Here is a 19,653-nt window from a genome sequence, read left to right as displayed (position 1 = left end):
ATCTTAAATCTTTTTTTTTTTTTTTTACTTTTCAATGTATCAGGTCTAAACAATTTGGCACAGTTCTTTAATACCACTTCTTGTAAGGCATTATTGGAGTGCTGATGCTAATTGAACAAATAAAATACATTAATCCACAGATATTTCCACTACATGTCAGCAGAATTCATTTTACATGAGACATGAATGGTATTTGCATACACTCAATTAAACCATTAGGGAGTTACAGTAAGGCAGTGCAAGGCAAGGCAGTTTTATTTATATAGTGAATTTCATACCCTGGGGCAACTCAATGTGCTTTACATAAAAACAAATATTTGATAGTAAGAATTGGAAGCATAAAAAAAACATACAATTAAAAAGATAAATAAATAAAACCCAATTATAGTAAAAATTGGAAACATTAAAACATGCAATGAAAAAGAGCCCAATTATACCAAAAAATAAAACAAAGTACAAAAAAAATAGAACGAGAGAAAGAAAATAGTAGTAATTTCAAGACAAAAAAAAATCTCAGACGCATTCAAATGCAAACACCAAATAACTCCACAATGTAATCAGACTATTCATACTACAAACAGATGTGTGTTGTGTGTATTGCATTTCAAGTACTGTGGTTAGGGTTACTGTATTATGCAGAAGTTGCAGTATTATACTGGAATGACAGCAAAACACACTGAATTTAGAGGCACTTGTTCCTCTAAGGGGCTTAAGGTAGTTTTACAAGCTGATATATTTCATAATGTTTGTGATTCTTTTAAGTATTGTGTCTGAGAGTGTGTATGATGATTGTTTTCTGATCATTTTATTGTGAACCAGTCCTCAGGTCTCTCTTACAATAAATAAAGCTTAATAACAACATAAATCTTGTTCCATTGTTCAAAATAAAACTGTGGTAAAAGTGATCAGGGTATCCATATTATGCCATTATTGGTGCAATAAAGTTACATCCAAAACTCTAAAACTCACTCAGAGTTCCTTTTAATTGAGCTTAGTAATGAACAACACACACACACACACACACCACAGTGACACTGATACAGAATCACATTTGGGAACTGGACACCAAATTCCAAGCAATGTTGTTTATTTTGTGAGCTCATTGCATCGTTTCTGCCTCAGCAAAGTTTAGAACATGCGTAACATTATGTGCAGTCAGAGAATACGCTGTTGGCTTTTTTTCTACAAACATAACACCTTAGAGGCTTCCTGATCACTTTTTTTTCTGAAGCTACCATGCCACTACTTTATACACACTCTGCCAGAGATGTGTGAGATGTCTTGGAATTTGTTGGCTCTGTTATTAGAGTATGACCTATACAGTTTCATGACCTCAGCTGGCCAATGAAGGTCTTGCCAAGGTCCTGTCATATTATAGCATTCATAGGCGACCGTATCATTACTGCTATACAGCTGCAGGAAATTGTTGTTCTCACACAGTATGACCACTAAAAGAGCATGATTTAGATTTTGTCTAAGTCAGAAGTTCATTGTGTCATCTTTACAGAAAAGCAAACATATGCTATTTCCAGGTGTATAACTGGCTACTGTATACATACACATTAAAAGCTTTATTGATACTGAGCAAAGCTGAGGTATAAACCATTACAAGACACAATACTGTATAATAGCATCAGTATCAATATTACTGCCTTTGACTTTACTTGTGCACTGTTGTGTAACTAAATGGCTTCAGCTGGCTCTTGAACCTCATCTCAGCAAACATAAGTGGAGAGAGCTGTGGCCTTAAGTGTTATTCCATATTCCATGTATCAACGCTCATAAGCAAATATGTCACCCCACTGTGAGCTTAACATCTTCAGTGGATATAGGTTGAGGATTAAACCAGCTTTCACATCCAGGAATGATCCTATTTATTGCGGTTGAATAATCTGCATCCACAATGATTTACAGTACAATTGAATGCAATGAAATATGTAGTGGATATAGATTTTTTTTCTTCTCTTCTTGTTATGCATTTTCCCCACAAACTACCACTTACCAGCATAACCCCCACTTACTGGCATTATAGTAAGTGGGGGTTCCTATAGTAGCTGGGCCTGCACTCCTTTATGGCAGGAGATTAACACAGATTTCCACATCAGAAGATCAGAGATGCCTGATTTGATGCTCAACAAGATTACTGATGAAAATCTTGCAAAGACTAACATAGTCAGCTGGTGAAATCTGCTACATCTGGCACATTTCTGAACACTTAAGGAATGTAAAAGCAACACTGAATTACAATACAAGCACATAGAACGTCTGCAAGGTTCCATTAAATGTATTTCTGTCTTTCGACACCCACTGTTGGCCTGTTGAGGGTGTAGACAGTTACATGTTACCTCAAATACACGGAAAGTTATGCCTGACTGGTGAGCTTCACAGCGAAGGCATAACTGAGACACTGAGGTTCACAGACAGATCCAAGCCCTCTTTGGACAGACAGCCCAACCATCTAGTAGGAATTGCTAGTGTGGTGACAAGGACATGATCCCTGACTGGCTTGTCACTGAGGAAGACTGCCAACTGTTTCCAATGGGGCTCCTCGCCAAAGGCAGAAGTGCCAGAACTGCCCAGGACTGAACTCTTCAGTGGTATATTTACCCCTGTGCCAACAACGCAACCACTTGTTGATTTAGTTTGATTTCGAGATTGTTTTTAGTCTTTGTTGTTGTGATTCATTTGATACAAAGCAAGCCAGTATTCAATTAGAATAACCCAATAAATCACTTAACAAAATGTGCCCTATGTAGTTCACTGTAAACCATGCAGTAAAATCTAAATCAAATTCAAATTAAAACAAACTTTATGAAAAAAAAAAAAACAAACGTCCGACCAAATGGATGTCAATCACAGCTTTGAAAACAGCTGTAAGGTTAGGGCAATACAAGGGAATGCTATGGGTAAGGTTTTTAAGTAGTTTGCTCAGTAAGTAAGCTACCTTATGTCCTGGATTTCCTTGAATCCCGGGCTCCCCTGTGTCCCCCTGAGACACAAACAGCACACAGAGAACAGTTAGTGAAAGGTCTCTCGTTCACACATTAGTGAATAGCTTTATGACTGCTTGTCATTTCATCAGCGATCTCACTCCTACAGCTGTTCCACAAGTTCTTTCTGCTACAGTGGCTCAGCAGCTGCAAATGTGGATACAATTTCCCAACAACTGGAAAACAAAAATCTGAATCTTGTTAAGGTTCATTGTATTATTCTAATAATGGTATTATTTAAAATACAATAAATAAATAGAAGGACAGGACATGACAAGGAATGGAAGAAAAGCTTATCTGTCTTGGAGCAGGAATGATAAGACAAGACAGGAATGAAAAGAAAAAGGAAGTTGCTAAGAGAAAGATAAGATGGGGATAGCTACAGTACTTATTCCACAAATTAAGTGAGATCTTGCTGCAAGCTAAAAATCAAATTAAACATGATGCCCATTCATGGTCACATCTTCATTACAAGCCCTGCTTCTTAGAACTTAATAGGCTTGTTTAAGAAGAACAAGAAAATGTGGCCCAACCTCTTAACTCAGATGCTGTCTCTATACTATGTATTATCAACTCATTATTCTAGCATGCACAGTCTACCTTTTGCAAATACATAACATTTGATACAAAGAAAAAAAAAACACAACTCAGTTCTTCAGTGAAGTGAAGACATGACCAGATAATATGTAAGTGGAAGGATGTAATAATTTCCATGAACTCAGCAATTACATTTCTTTTGAAAGAGACTAAATCTAAATTCACAGCTGCTGAGGAGGTTCATTAATAATAGATAAATCTCCTACAAAATGCATACGGGAATTAATGTATATTGCACAGTACAGTCATCAATGCAGCTTTCATTAATTCAAATTTTCTATTTAACCATCGACACCAAACCCCTTTTTCTAGAAAAGCTAATATTTAAACACTGATGAATACAATAGAAACAAAGAGTGGGTTTGACAACTAATCAAAATTCAGTGCCAATGCAATAATAAACTGTCTTGAATAAAATCCCTGGAATTATTCATTTTAGAGGTACAATGTGTATAAATTGAATAAGTCAGTACTAATTGAAAACACAAACCATAAGGGCAAGAGAGTTGTAAATGGTGCAAAACAAATTAAGGGGTATTGTAAATGGAGAAGTTAGGTTTAATTTCACCATTATGTCTGAATTTGCTTGTTGTTGTTTTTTTGTTTTTTTTTTGCTTTTTGTTGTTTTTTTTTCTTGCGTGTGTATGCAGGAGCTGTAAATCTAGTAATGCCAGGGTTTATGTGCAAGGCCATAGAAAATGGATTTCCTTTCAAGTAAGCTGCATTCTTATAACCCACTACTTATCTGTTTAATTTCCTGAGGGATTCTGGATTAATCATAGCAGTTTAATCCCTTTGCAGTGCATTAGAATCCTCCATCAAACTCTCACTGTAATTCAGGATAGTACTTTCTGTTGAAGTAACACAGCCAAAGTAATCCCCTGCACACTTTCCCAAGCAGCCCTCGGTGTAGGTCACGATGATTGGCCTGCAGTTCTCATTATGGGTGTTTTAAATGCTCTAAATTGCTGAGATGTCTTTGATTAATCTCTACAAAGTCAAGCTCAATTGCTAATAAGCATTCTCTGACTATGTTTTAAAATCTTTATACAGAATAAGATTCTCATGTTGGTAATTGAAAGTCTCATGTGCTTACCTCATTAACATTATTTGCTATGACTCTGTTACCCCTTTTTAATGTATTATAATGTAAATCTAAACGAGTGCAGCATAGTTTAATGATTACTGGAACTCCTTGGAAATTTAGGGATCAATAAGAATTAAATATGCTTTAACCGAAGTGCACTGCTACTTTAATTTACCAGGGAGATTCATGTGTGAGAGCGAATAAGAGGAAAGCAAGTTCTACACACGTCTCTGTCAAAGCACAGCATTACTGATAAACTGCACAGGTGGCTCAAAATACACTGCTTTTCTAATGCTTTTCTCTCAGCGGTAAAGTGGCACATCAACATCTGCAAATCCCACAAGACATGAGAAAATATTTTCACTCTATTATCAGTGACATGTTGCTGTCTTCAAGTAGGAGCTGCTAGGTCAGAATGATAATTATTTTCAAGTTACTTGCTTGTGAAATCTGTGCTGCTTTTATTGACTGTAGACACACCCAAGCACACACAGCTCAACCTGCTTTATTTAGATAAGTATAATGTAACCATCTACCACAGTTAAACCAAGATGGTGTGTTTCTAGTTTTTTACTGATAACATCAAATGTGTCATATAAATCAATGCACATTAGTCAATAAATCACAGCAGATTCTAATTCTAGTTCATGAGGTCTTATTCAAACTCTAAATCAGATCAATTAAAAGATCTCAAAGTACAAATAAACAAATGTTAACAGAATTTAAACAGATATCCCCCTCCCTGAGAATTATCACCTCTTAGATGACCAGTGGTATTTTTCATAGTGAAAGTGTTTTAACCTTGCATGAAGAGGCAAACTATCGTTGTGTTCTGCAAGCTCAACAACAAATCATTATATTATGCACGTGTAACAAGATGAAGGGGATATACAAGGGGATTAGAAGGAAGAGGAGGTAGAAATGAAAAGGATGAACCTCTTGAGACCCAGTGTGAAAGAAAAACATGGGGTTGAGTAGGTTAGAAATTTACATCATAATGATTTCATATTTACAATGAAATAAATGTCAATAATAAAATGGTAAACAACTGTTGTGACACATTCAGCTATAGATGACATGTTTTGTTTGACATGGAGAATCAGCTCAGAAAGGTTTTTGCTTGTACCTTTCAATTTAGAAATGTAAAATTTGGTTACAAAATTGAATCCATGAGTTCAAGTAAAACTGAGAGCAAGAATTCTTGTCATATTTAAGTAACTCAGATCAGCAGAGGTAGCAGTATGCATGCACATCCAAGCTCAAGAGATACTGGGCTGAAAGTGAACAAATGCAATAAATTCTAAGTGGACCTTAGAGCCCTGCAGTGTGTGAGCTGTTGCTTTGCTTTTTGAGATATGATCAGCAGTAAATCGTGACAATTTTACTCCACATCTGCTTTGTATGTGGAAACAAATGCACCAGTGTTTCTCCTCTTGAAAGGTACAACTACATCAATGTCTTTTTAACGTTTCTGTAAATAGTAATTGAAAAAATATGAAGCATTTTAAACAGTACACTTTGATTTTGCATATACCAAAGCCTATTAGGAGGTAGGTACCAGCTATATACAATAAACTACTAATATCAGGACCTTAAAATGGCGCGAAACATGTTAGTTTGACATGTTGGTTTCAGTAAATTGTAAGTTCACTATTTAGATAATTTAACCTCTTAGCAGAATCAATCACATATACCCAAGCATCCAATTAATCCAAGGTGGAACACCACATGTAATATTATCTTAAAAGAAAAAAATCTTGTATTTCTGGGTAAAAACAGAGTGGTGTGTTATGAGCTGACAGACCACCATTAAACTATAGGGCTTAGTCTTACTCCTCGAGCATGTTTTATCTTAACTTCATTGATTTAGTGTTCAAGCCTGTAATAGGATTTCTTATGAATTTTGGTGTTCAGTAAGTAAGTAAGCAAGTAAACAAATGGTGCCAAGTATTGATTTGTTGAAGACCTGAAATTAGATTTCAGGTGTTAACAGTATGAGCCACTGACTCACAGCACAAGACATGGCTTGCAGAAATAATACAAAAAAAATGGCAAGGCCTGTGCTCCGGAAAAGCGTGTTTATATCATTGTTGAGTATTAAAACATAACAGCTCAAATACCTGCCAGTAAATTGACTTTAAATATGCTTTTGCTGTATAGAGGTAATGTTTGCAAATACATTAACAGGGTGGTTATATAACAATATGCAAAACAATAAGATAAACATGTTGTAGTGCTTGCCATACATGCTCCCTTTTGTGAAATTAAAATTACCTGACATAAACTTGCCTTCTGAATATAGTCATATCAATTAAGCTGCAAGTAATTAATCACCAGCAGTACCATCACACTCAAAGAGCACATACACAGACACATTACAGCTTGAGAGGTGATCCCTGCTAGGTCAATTATGAATCATTAGACGCCAATTACAACACATTTACAAACCTGATTAGTACAATCTGTTGTTATACACACACTATTTGGAATTTAATATCTTGCATTTTGAAATACAAAAGAAAAGGGGCTCCTGTTCTAATGCCATATTCAAAAAATACCAAAGGAAAATATAAACTACATTGCTAAAACACTATCTATGTAAAGTTGCTATAGCAATAGTTTAAAAAAGCTAACTATACTGTTATTTTGACCTTTTATCATATATACTCATTTACAAGGTTCAAAAAGACAATGCTCATTATTCCAAATGTTACATTGACAATATAACAATGGCAAGCAGTGCAATTAAATGGGAAACCTGAAGTGCTTTCTTAATTATTTAAAACTCTGAAATGACAGCATCAAGGATACATTTTGCACTATAGGATCTACATCTACATCCACATTGAGAGGAAGTAATCTTAAAATACCAGGCTGATCTAAAGTATCTAGACTTCCAGTACAGTATTAGACCTGGTTGGTGCTGTTTTTAGAATCAGTAAAAAATGGAGACTAGTTCTGTCTAAAACGTATGCTTTTATGGTTTTCAACCAGAGTCAAGACAATGCCACTTTAACAATACGACCAAAGCTCCATGAAGACAGTTAAAAAATACCCCAATTCCAGTGATTCCAGTAATGGGCTCCACAAGTAATATAATTTAAAATTCATATACATGTTGCTTTTGTGCCTTCCAGGAATGAGCGGGTTCCCAGACACAAAAGTCTACCAGTCAACCTGCATATCTTAATCCCACAGCCACATCACAGTAATTAGGACACTGACCCCAAAAGCCATCTGGTCTTATCAGGTATACAGTACCACCACCTGTTCATCCCTATGAATTCCATTCACAGCTGAGCACATTCTCCCTTGCTTCTTTTTTTAACCTTGCATGCACAGACAGCTAAAAGGGGATTTCATACTCCAAATGATGTGATTTGTCTAGGAGGAAAATAACCTTTTTTTTGTCTGGGTATGTGCTGGTTCATTTATGTGTTTTGTTGTCCTCCAACAAACATAACACCTACAATTTACCACTGGGTATTTACCATTTACAATCCCACTTGTCTACTGAGCTGTCATTGACCGAGGATCATTCTCTTTTTGAACTACACATATTTCTCTAGCATTTGGACAAATGTATGATTTCCCAATTCAAACATCTTGGGAGATGTGGGAGAACATTCACATTGTACGGTAGCATCTCTAAAGGACCCTCAACTGCGAAACGTCAAACTCTGTCAGACACTACAACATAGACATTTGCCTGCTGAGACAGAGATGAATTCCTCTTCCTCTGACAATGAATGCATGACAAAGTAGACATTTGTCATTCAGAGACTTCAGGGAAACCAGAAGTAGTGGACACAGAGAAAACCTACCGCAGCAGTTTAGAGTAACATAAAAAAACAAGGTATAGTTGTTCACACTAACGGAAATCACAGTGGCCCAGTGGCAATATACTCTATGATAACATTTGTTTGCATTATGTATGACTTACAGGAAATTGTGGTTCCTGGACTTGATGCTGCCCACCTACTTAAGTATTGACTGCAGTAAAATATATGGCACATCTAACATTCACTTCACCCCTGTATGTTGTCTTTACTATAATGCTAAGAACAAATAAATGTATATATCAACATCATATTAAAACACACCTTGTCTCCTTTGTCCCCTATTTGTCCTGGCAGACCAGCATCTCCCTGTACACACACAATGACATTATATGATTAAAACAGGAATATAAGATTTCTTCTAATCAAATTGACAATTTAATTTCTTGTGTTACTTGTATATTCTTTATTATATTGTAATTCTGCTTTTTTCCAATTAAAAAATGATTTCTATACATAGAAATTAGCCAATGTACATGTGTATGTCTTTATATAAAAATATCATCCTAAATAGGACTCCACAAAAAAAGAACAGCTGATTTTGTTTGTAACTTAAAGGCAAAATTTAAAAATCATAAAAGGCTGGGTGTGGAATTGGCCATCTCCTTAGAGCTGTACCATCTGCTCCCTTCAAAGAGGGCCTTGAAGCTTTCAGGTCTGAATTTGCATTTTAATCTAATATTAATATTTGCAGTTGAAAGAATCCTTTTGCATTTTTACACGTTTAGAGCAGGGTCCAGATTAACAATGCGTGAATGGTTTGGAAGAATTATACCTGTGTTTACTCATAGATTATAGCTATACTGCATTTTGGTTGTTTTACGAGAAAAATACATTTTTAGTACAAATGTCCTTTAACTGGCTCTTTAGTGCTTATAAAGAATTGAGTACATGCAGTGTACATCAGCGCTGGTTCACTTACAATAGACATTACACTTACTCAATTGGGCCCCTAATTGAGTAAGTGTTATGTCTATTGTAACTGAACCAGCGCTGGGTGGAATTGATTATACCTTTTCAGCTGGACAGTGACATCTGTCAATTGACTTTGGGGCTGGCTGAGACAGCATCTGGGGAAGTTGGGCTGTTACCAGGGGAGGGGAAGTCCCATTAAATGTCTTCTTGGCTTCACACTGGATCAATACAGAAATTTCACCATTTAGACACCTTCCTTTGTCTTGTTTGCTACATGGCAAGAATACTGTATAAAAAAGCTACTATGATATAGCACAGTATAACCCTAATTTAATGTGGTATATATTTACATCATGCTGCAAATAGCAACATATAAGCATCATGTACAGTGGAACAACACAAAGTGAAGAGTGATAAGTCCTTCTCAAGCCTGTGACAATTCCCTTGGAGTAACTTTACACTGACATGACAACATGCTTGTGGAGAAATGTAATGCTATAGGGTTAAAGGTCATCTCTCCATTTGGAATCACTGTAACATTATCTCATTGATTAAGTGGTGATGGAAGGTCCCTGTTATTAAGTTTCTACATGGGGACAAATGTCCTCATAGAGGAGACGAAAACCTTGTTACACTTCCATTTTCTGCTGACACTGCACAGGTTAAAATACCCTTTCAGACATCAGACACATTTATCATACAGTAGCTGTTAGTACTGTACGGAGACATTAAAACTTTTTACCTGCGGCTCCAGAATCTCACAGCAATTTTCCATCTCGGCCATATAAGGGTCACAGTAGATTATAATTTGTTTCAGTTCAATCTGTGGAAAAGAGTTTTCATTAAAGGATCACTCAAGTATCATAAAACAGTTCCATCATCACTTCATGTTCTTTCTCTATTAGGTGACGTACGCAAAGGTCCCCTCGTCACTGGTGAAAACTGTGCAACTGTCACTTGTTTTAGCTTCAAGTTGTCCTTAACATTGCCAGTTTCTCTGTCTGCAAGGACCTCAAAAGCTCATCAAAACTAAAATCATGAAAAGGGCTTTAACTTCTACATGAATTACAGCTGCTTCAGAGCAGGACTTGAACCATCCCACATTTTATGATGTACTCACTTACAACTGTACAAATCACGCCGACTTCAGCTGTTAATGCTACTTAAGCCAAGTTCTACTTAGAAGCACTGGTTGACCATATGGCATGACTGACCTTTTTAGCACTTTGGGGCATTTCTTGAGAATGAGCATAACACAAATGGCACAATAATGGATTTACACAGATTAACAAAATATGCCCCTGAAGCATGATTTAAATTCCTTTTGATTTGAGAGAGCATTTCGAAATGTGTCTGACAGGAAGTACGCTATTCCTTGAAACTGGAGACAAGTAGTAAAATCACTGCACTAAAAACTGGTAAATCCTCAAATGACACTGTGTAGATTTAGCAAAAGACAACAAAAATTTAGCAAAAGTTAGCGTGGGACGTACATCTACAGGTCGTCCATCCTCCATTCGTGTAGTGATGAGTGTTCGCCCACTGGAGTCAACGCTGGGTCTCTCATCAGTCAGTCTTCTTTCTATTAGCTTACAGTCCATGTAAATGGAGACTATGTTGTTCTGTACAGAAATGCTCAGCTTGTGCCACTGGCGATCAAAGAGGGCATGTAGGTCACGACTTTTAAATGTGTAGCGTAGAGTATTCTTTTGCAGGCCTTGGGAAGAAAACTCCACCACCTTCTTGCTACCATCAACCACCACAGAAACCTGAGGAGCAAAGACCAGTTTAAAAAAAGGTTCTTATCATAAACACACACCCATCTCTTCATTTTTCTAGCACATGTGGAGATACTGAAACTGATACATGACATTACAACATACAGTGGGGCCCACCTGAGCATCTCCTGATGGGTTGAATATCTGCCAAAGATACCAGCGGTCTTTTTTTGTAGTTTTTCTTACTCGGAAGATGGTGACAAGGGAGTATTCACTTGAAAAGCCGTTTGGAAATACTGATCTAAAATAACAACAACATATAGCACTGTCAGATTCCAACTGAAGATAAATATATAACATATATTAAATGTATAATTATCATACCGTAAAATGAAAGTTAAAAGTGTCTAGAGTTATTTCGCAATATTGAATGGAAACCATTTTAAAGTTTTGAGTGGTTGAACAGGGAAGAAGCCAATCAACTTCAATGATCAATAAAAAACATTTCAATATCCTTCTACCACAGAAAGACGTTGACATAAATAATCCTGACAAACCTGATGCCATTTAGCTTGATGGATTTTATACGGGCTTCCTTGTCATTCAGATAATGAAAATGTATAGAAATTGATCCAGTCACAGAAGCCAATCTTTTACCTCCCTGAGATACCACATGCTACAGTTATAGGGTTACAGAAGCCGAGTGCAATGCAGCCATCGGTTTATGTATATGACCTCAGCTGCTCTGTAAAGTCAAATAACAATTCTGTGTTCACAGCTGAAAATGTGTTCCAGCAGAGGGAAAATATGTAGAGAAAATAGAGAATAAATAGAAAAAACTATATCATATTTCACAACACACCCACTAGCAAATGAATTACTGCTTATTCAGTAACTCGCCCACCTCCACACTCCCTTCCTAATTTTATACTGTGCACAAAAAAAAGAAAAAAACAACAAAACATTGTACCCTTCAAAATATTCTAGCCCTAGCCTTAACTCTACATTCAGATTAACAGTCAAAAGCAGAAGAGCATAAACATAATAAATCAAGATCAGCAAAAATAATAATAATGCAATAATAAGGTCATTGAGAAGGCAGAGCACAGCCAGGAGGAGAGAGTTTCTTCAGACAGGTTGGAAATTAGTTTTCACTCCGATATATCATCTCCTATTCTCTCAGAGCTTCATACCCTCTTCTATTGTGTCCCTCGAATTCTTTGAGATGTCGGTGTAAACGGTACCTGACTAAAATGATAAATACACCAAGTTAAAGCTCCTGAAAAATCAAACGTTTCTGTGATAGGCCAAGGACTGGGAAGGTTATTTGTTGCCTAAGGGCTAGAGGGCTATTTCAGCTGCAATTCAATATGAAATGTGACATGGCAATTTATAAAAATGAGGATTTATTAAAAAAAATAAAAAAAATTCAACATATACTGCTTTGATGCTGCATATACAGTAACTGCTTGTACACATAGGAGACAGGAAATAGTATAAAAGACTAATGCAATAGGCAAAGAGAACTCCATACATAATACATAACATAATACATTTAAGCAGGTTTAATGTAACTGAGATACTCTGCTGAATAAACTGCAGGGTTGTTTTCTGTTCTGGACTCTGGAGTTCACACCTCGCCTTACAAAGTCCTCAGCTAAGTCTGCTCTTATTTCAAAACACGGTCTGTCTACAGTGTGGCACACTTGATCTCTGAGGGCCTCGAAGGTTATAGTTCTTGACCTCGTGTTGACTGCCATCTCTGTCTAAATGGTTAAACCCAGAACTCAGTGTAGATTGGGTTGAACGCTGTTTTTCTGATTCTTTGAGATGACTACTACTCTGGATGTTTAAGTAAGCAATTGTAAGAGTGAATGAAAAGGATCTGCGTTCATTTCCCTGGCGCCCATGCCACTTTGCCAAAACAATTTTTCCAATATACAGTATGTGGTCCTTCAAACCCTGTCTCTTGCAATTTCCATTCATATATCAAATGTGCATTGGCATATACTATATGTTTTGGAAAACACATAAATGGATTACCTCGTGGACTACATTCAGTAGTCAATGTTTTGTGCCAATGCAAGTCAATATATGTTCAAATATTTTAGAGTTGGATTCTGCAATGTGATTATGAAAGTAGCAGAGTCTGCTTCCAAGCCAACTTACTGAAACGGCCACAGCAGTAAAGAACAGAAAAAAGAACAGAAAAAAACATGTTGTGTTGTTACTTGTGGATGTGTATATTGAAAAATAGTATACCTCCATAACAATAATCAGGAGAAGCACAAATGATTGTAGAGTAACTTTCTGGCTGTCACATGAGTTATAATCATAACTAATTCCATTTTTATAAGGTACAGCTATGTGCTTTCTGGAAATTGTCACCACTCTTGGAACATATCTTTGACCATGCATATTGCTTGGCGGACAATACACCTTGTATAATCAGAGACAATGGTTTGACAGAATGTCACAGCAACACTACCGGTCTGGCAGAAAATCTCCCGGAAGCAGCTTTAGTGTCCTGGCTTCCAAGAAATCCTATCCAGGAGGATACTTTTAAATAAGTCAGAGGAATCAGATTGCCTTTGCTGAAACAATCAAACCTCCAATGTTCGCCTAGTTGGTTCACATCCCTATCACTGACACTCAATCCTGCAACAGATCAAAGTAGGCTCAACCATGTCAGTATATTTGCTAAATGCATCATTCATGCTAGCAAAGAGTGTAACTTCTCTCTCTCTCCTGTTTAAATGGAGGTGTTTTGCTTGCCGCATGATAGAATACCGCTACTGATAAAACCAAATCAAATGCATGTTTGTGATCTGGTAGAAGGACATTCTTCCACAGAGGAGATTTAAGACAACTCAGCATGCTTGTATGTAGCTGAAATGGGTACATTTGATACCTTTGCAAATAAGAGTTCGTCTTTCACAGATTTGCACACATACCTGAGTAAAAACTACAGTAGAAATAGCAATAATCGACACATTTCCAAAAATGTGTGATTTGCCAATATGATTGTTGTGCATTCTTCAAATTAATTCATATTAATTTGCTACCTCAACATACAATTGTTTTAATGCAATGTACATTTTGGTCACAAAAGCAATTGTGGTGTGACTTTTACACAAGTTACAGTCCCTGAATGTGGATTTTACGGTAAATACTGGTACAGTAAATCATAGCATTCCACACTACTCTATTGTGTGAGGCTACAGGCCAAAAGGTACATTGTAACAAAATATAGGCTATTTCTACACAGAAATCCAGAAGATAAAGGCAAACAACTTCAAACTATTTTCCCCCAAATAATTTGTCAATGGAGTTAGAAGAAAAACTGTTAATTGGATATACTCTCGATCGCAGTAAGCCCATATGATTAATTTGCTGAAACGACAGCCAACCACTGAAACCACAGAACAAACACAAACCCTAGTGATTTGATACTGCTACTCTCAGTGACTCCTTTGTAAGTAACATGTATTTGTAATGCTTTTTCAGGACCTATACACACATAGCTTATCCACTAACACTAGAGGAGAACAAACAGGCCACAAAAATCATCAGCCAATAAAAAATGTATTAGTCCCAGCATAGAAGCTACTCTATGCAGGACTTGAAACTGAGACTTGTAAGACTTGACTTACCTCACTATAAGAAGATGTGTAAGGTGGTTAGAGACTATGCATTTTTAATTCTAAATGTAATGTTATTAATATAAATGTACTGTAAGTCATAACTGAATATGACACAGAAGTTAATACAGGATGTAAAGCAGGCAAAACCAAACACAGATATGCTTCTAAAGACAGAGAGTCACTACAACACTGGGCTTTAATACTGTATGGAATCGTGTTAAGAATACATGTTGCATTTTGTAGAGCAATTTGTCATCTCACACAAATGTTCCCTAAGTGTGTCAGCTCTGATCTATGCACGATAATGTGTACTGTGCCAAGAAGCTGGCAGAACATTAGCCAGATCTAGAGAGAGTGGTGCATCTATTGCTGCATATCTTGTGAGTTAAATGAGCAATGTTTTAGTGGTTGTGGCAGGGGCAGAGGGGCCTCCTGCTTCGTGCAATTGCCCTCGCTTTCCTTCCTCAGCTGACATGCAGTATCACCTGTCAAAGTACTTAGATAATTGGATATGAGAGGGATCACAGTCTCGCCACCATAACCAATGACACTGTCAGCAGTGTCATTGAGAACCAGCATCTTCTTGCACTATGGGCCCCGACTGTGGGAAGGGGCTGAAGTAAATGTATTTTCGGCTGGCTGACTGAACAGGGGAGCAGATCACAAATCACCTGGCTCAAAGATTCTTTCACCTAGCCAGAGGGAGAGTGGCAGTAAATGTTTACAGTTGCATGTCATGTAAAAATACTAAAAATACCCTCCCCTCCCAGAAGAATGACAAAATGTTCCCTCTCACTGTTACAACCCAAGGACACAAAACAATGAACTTCATGTAAAGCCAGATTTGGCAAATATCATAGAGCCATACTGTATGTTCTACTTGCCATAGCTGATGGGACAAAATGTAAAAATGTGAAAGGATTTGATAAATATGATATCAGATTCAATCCCCTAATATATAATCATATTAGCATTGAGGTGAAGTCGCACCAGTTGACCAGGGAATAAAGGTCTTCGGTAAATGGCACCTTAGTGTGTCATTTATGTAGTTATTTTAATATTCCTGTCTTATTATACATGCTCAGACTTTTTTCATTCCTTTATGTCCCACTTTTTGCCCTGAGGAGATTTCTTGAATAAACGCAATATATTTTAATTCTGTTCAAATTATTCCCTGTCTAACAGCTCACTTCACAGCTTGCCCTTATTAACCAAGGCAAATGGAAGTATTGCTCTAAGCAGCGTATATCTGGGTTGCCTCAAGTCAACCTTTCATGAAAAAGCAGATCTGAAGGAAAGCAAGCTTAAACTCCAATCATGGTCTAAATTATACAGAATTATATTACCTGTAAATATTTGATCTCACATTATCATTTGATCTTAGACAGGACTTATTTCAAGTATCATATTTGAGTTGTAAAAACTCCACATTTAGAGCCAGTACATAAGGGACCAGCAAAGTAATAAAATGAACACTGCAGTGACTGTTTATAGTTTTGGCTACACATGAGTGGCTGCATCTTGCTTGCATTGAGCTGTAGTCCCATTGGAAGAGGAGGTAGGAAGAGGTAGGAATTACACATAGGGGAGATTGTTTACTGGTACCTTGTAGGTATGCAGACCATCTGTCTGATTTATCCTCAAACATTGTAAGACTCCAGCTTATAACACCTGACACACACACACACACACACACACACACACACACACACACACACGTGCCTGCTACTCACTTTGTCGGCTTAATGAGCGGACTGCTTCCCAAACGAAATGAAGGCAGATCTTCTGTAATTGTTCCCTTTCGAAGAAGAAACTTCTCTGTGAGATCAAATCCTGTGAACAGATTAAAAACGTTTAAGTAGATTCAAACGATAGTCGATAGTGGGTTATTTACACTGCAGTTATCTTTATTCAGAAGGTACCTGTGATTTCCAGGGGACGATCTAAAATGTCAGAAAACCTGTGATCCTCGACATTCAGAGTGGGGCATGAGCCATCTAGAGGAAAGCCACCAACAAGTTATTTGTGCTGGCTACACATTTATATTTTGAACCAGTTTTGACAAGTCTTATATAACAGAAAATGATATTAGTTAAACCATCAATTAATTTCCACAGTATACTTTTGCTTAGTAAACAAAAAACAACTTCAATCTTGATCAAAACAGTAAATCAAATCAGTTTTTTTTCTATTATTGTCTTTTGTTTATACTGTAATGTATAACCAATAGAGACAAGCCTTAATCTGCTTCATTGAAAATTGTATTGAGACTGGCTTTTTAAATTCTAACAGTCCTATAACATTTTTTTCTGCTCTCAAGTTTTGGTTCACATAAAACAAAAACCTTAAAACAAATATAAGTTTGTTTTCCATCATTTAGGATGGTTTTTGATGTTTAATAAATGTGGAATTCTAAATGTTACACATAGATTGAAAGTTTTGATGCATAATTATCTAAATAAGAACAACATGACAGATCATTCATTATATAGATAAAACTTGTCTGCTTTGTGTTAACAAGATTCGTTTATTTAGATGTATCTTAATGTTGACACCAGGACATTTAAAAGACAGACTCTTATGCTAAAATGAATCAGATTTTCAAATGATCAAAACTGGACTCTGCTATTGAAAGACATAGAGAATTAGGGGGGTAAAAAGTTGAGAACAACAGACACACATACCTGTTCGTTCATTCACTGCCTTTCCAAAAATGCAAGGAATGGAATTTATAATCCAAAGGAAAGCAGTCCATCTTAGCAAGCAAATCATGGCTCTGACACTAGAAAGCAATCCACTTGAAAACCTAGACACAAATAGAATAGTTACATTTTCTTGGAATATATATTAAAAAAGAAATGATGACTATACAAATATCTTTACACTAATCTTAGCTATATATTTAACAACAACTAATAGAAACAACTAAACTGCAGGCATGAATAAAACGTGTTGCTGTGCTGATTGTCATTATAAACTCGTCTGCTGGTTGTCACTATGCAGGAACTAACAGGAACTTTGACTGTTGTTGGATTCATTCAAGCAGCCTGGCATTGAAACAATCTGGTGTCTGTGTGATTGCTATTCAGTTTCAGTTTTTTAAGCAACCTGAAATATACTGTAGGTAAAACGTTAGAAAGTTTCACTACTTTATATCTAGTTATTGTCTTCAGATCAAGTCTGTTCATTTATAACAATATACACCAAACAAGATTATGCTTTAAGTTGCATTATTGTAAACTATAATGTTACTATAAATCTCACATTTTACACTCCCACTCTCTTATACCCACTCACATGTCCCTAAAGCCTCACTGTGTGTTTATGTAAAGTCACTCAACATGGAGAATAATATCCGGAGCCCTTCATTCATTAGTTTTCATGAACACCTGCCACATAGTGATGAATGGACATACAGCATATACTGCAGTTAAATCATTATACTCCAGGCCTATTTTCACTCTCTATCGACAGTTTGTAATTCATTGTTTGTATGTCATCACTACAAATTAGCTGTGGAGCTGTGGAGCTGTGCCAATGCACTTGCTCAGTCCTGAATACAACAACACCTATTTAAAAAGATGGGAGAAAAAAAAAACATAATGAGGAGATTTTACTAGGTGTGATGTTGAGCTAAACGCAGCACGTGGTTAAACAGATGCAACAAGTTAACAGGTTCAAGCAGTTTTAATCATTATTTGACTTTCTCTACAATGTAATAATTTTCTTTTCATTGTCTATTCTCCTCACAAGTTCATATTTTATATTCCAATTTCAGTTTAAAGTATGTGTCACAAAGATATCAATAAGACATTCAATTACATGATTACAAGCTCCCTTTGTATTCTTTTGTCTGGTTTAAGTCACACTGCCAAAAGCTTGATCTGTGTTGTGGTAGTAGCCTATTATATTAACACTCTGTTGTGTTTTGATCTGTAAGCTGTCAGCGGTGTCTTCGTCAAGGACGTCACACGCCGGGATAAAACTTGGAAACCAGTTACGAGTAAGTCTCAAACCATTTAGCTTTGCTGCCAACCGAAATCTTCTGCATCACTATCATGCCATTGCAAAGAAGGCAATAATTTTAAGGGTACAGTCATCTTAGATGTAAGAGTCTCATCCAGAGTACAGTCAAATCACTGAATATTACACTAGGGTGGACTATTCCAACTCAAGCTAAACAGTTTCACAATATCAGCAAATATTAGTCAAATTGGTGCACTTACAGAACAGTGATAGTGAAAAATAAATATCTCAGGGGCTTTTCTTTTTTTCAAGGACTTTCAAGGACTTAGAAAAAAGAACTCTACAAACATCTTAGCACATTATATCTAAGTGTGACAATGAATAAATATGTGAATATATCTTGCTATTATTTTCAACAGGTAGATAGTCCATGAAATAAAGTGACAGATTAGAACTACTACGTGCTTTATTACTACGTGATTGAACTGCATTGACATAGTTTTATGACAACACAGATCATGTGACTTAAGACTAATCCTTCCTTCACATGCATATTGACATTTCCACAGGGGAATAAAAAACTGAAGAGAGTTGCACACTAAACTTGACCTCCACAGACTATAAAGCTACATTACATTTATTTATATGCAGTCTCACAAAGTGTGACAAATGCAATTTTTCATGATACACTCCTTATTTAACTGACCCTGTAGGTCTTATACAAATTAATTTTGTCACAGTGATTAATTCCTACTATGCCTGGCTGCAAGCAGTAGCACATGAGCCTTCTCCCACTGGATCATGAACTTTTGCATTGGCCCACAGTATCATGGCGCTTGGAGATGAAGTGACCATGCCACTTACAACTCCAACCATGCAAGGGCCGTAGACGAGTAG

At 36.5% G+C, this 19,653-nt stretch overlaps 1 protein-coding gene across 1 annotated transcript in view; it reads right to left on the bottom strand.

The window, feature by feature from the left end:
* The window catches only part of LOC128372957 (collagen alpha-1(XIX) chain), an 89,458-nt gene extending 71,896 nt beyond the window's left edge, over nucleotides 1-17,562 (bottom strand). The window contains exons 1-8 of the mRNA XM_053333168.1: nucleotides 17,475-17,562; nucleotides 16,713-16,787; nucleotides 16,524-16,623; nucleotides 11,324-11,447; nucleotides 10,922-11,197; nucleotides 10,171-10,251; nucleotides 9,527-9,646; nucleotides 2,945-2,989 (exon numbers count right to left, since the gene is read on the bottom strand). Of these exons, the coding sequence (XP_053189143.1) occupies nucleotides 2,945-2,989; nucleotides 9,527-9,646; nucleotides 10,171-10,251; nucleotides 10,922-11,197; nucleotides 11,324-11,447; nucleotides 16,524-16,623; nucleotides 16,713-16,787; nucleotides 17,475-17,562 (909 nt within the window). The remainder of the gene's footprint in view (nucleotides 1-2,944; nucleotides 2,990-9,526; nucleotides 9,647-10,170; nucleotides 10,252-10,921; nucleotides 11,198-11,323; nucleotides 11,448-16,523; nucleotides 16,624-16,712; nucleotides 16,788-17,474) is intronic.
* Between the last annotated feature and the right edge of the window lie 2,091 nt (nucleotides 17,563-19,653).

The sequence above is a fragment of the Scomber japonicus genome, chromosome 14 (assembly GCF_027409825.1).
Source record: "Scomber japonicus isolate fScoJap1 chromosome 14, fScoJap1.pri, whole genome shotgun sequence".
NCBI lineage: Eukaryota > Metazoa > Chordata > Actinopteri > Scombriformes > Scombridae > Scomber > Scomber japonicus.
Note: the sequence above shows the minus strand (reverse complement) of the source record. Positions and strands in the feature narration are given on the sequence as shown.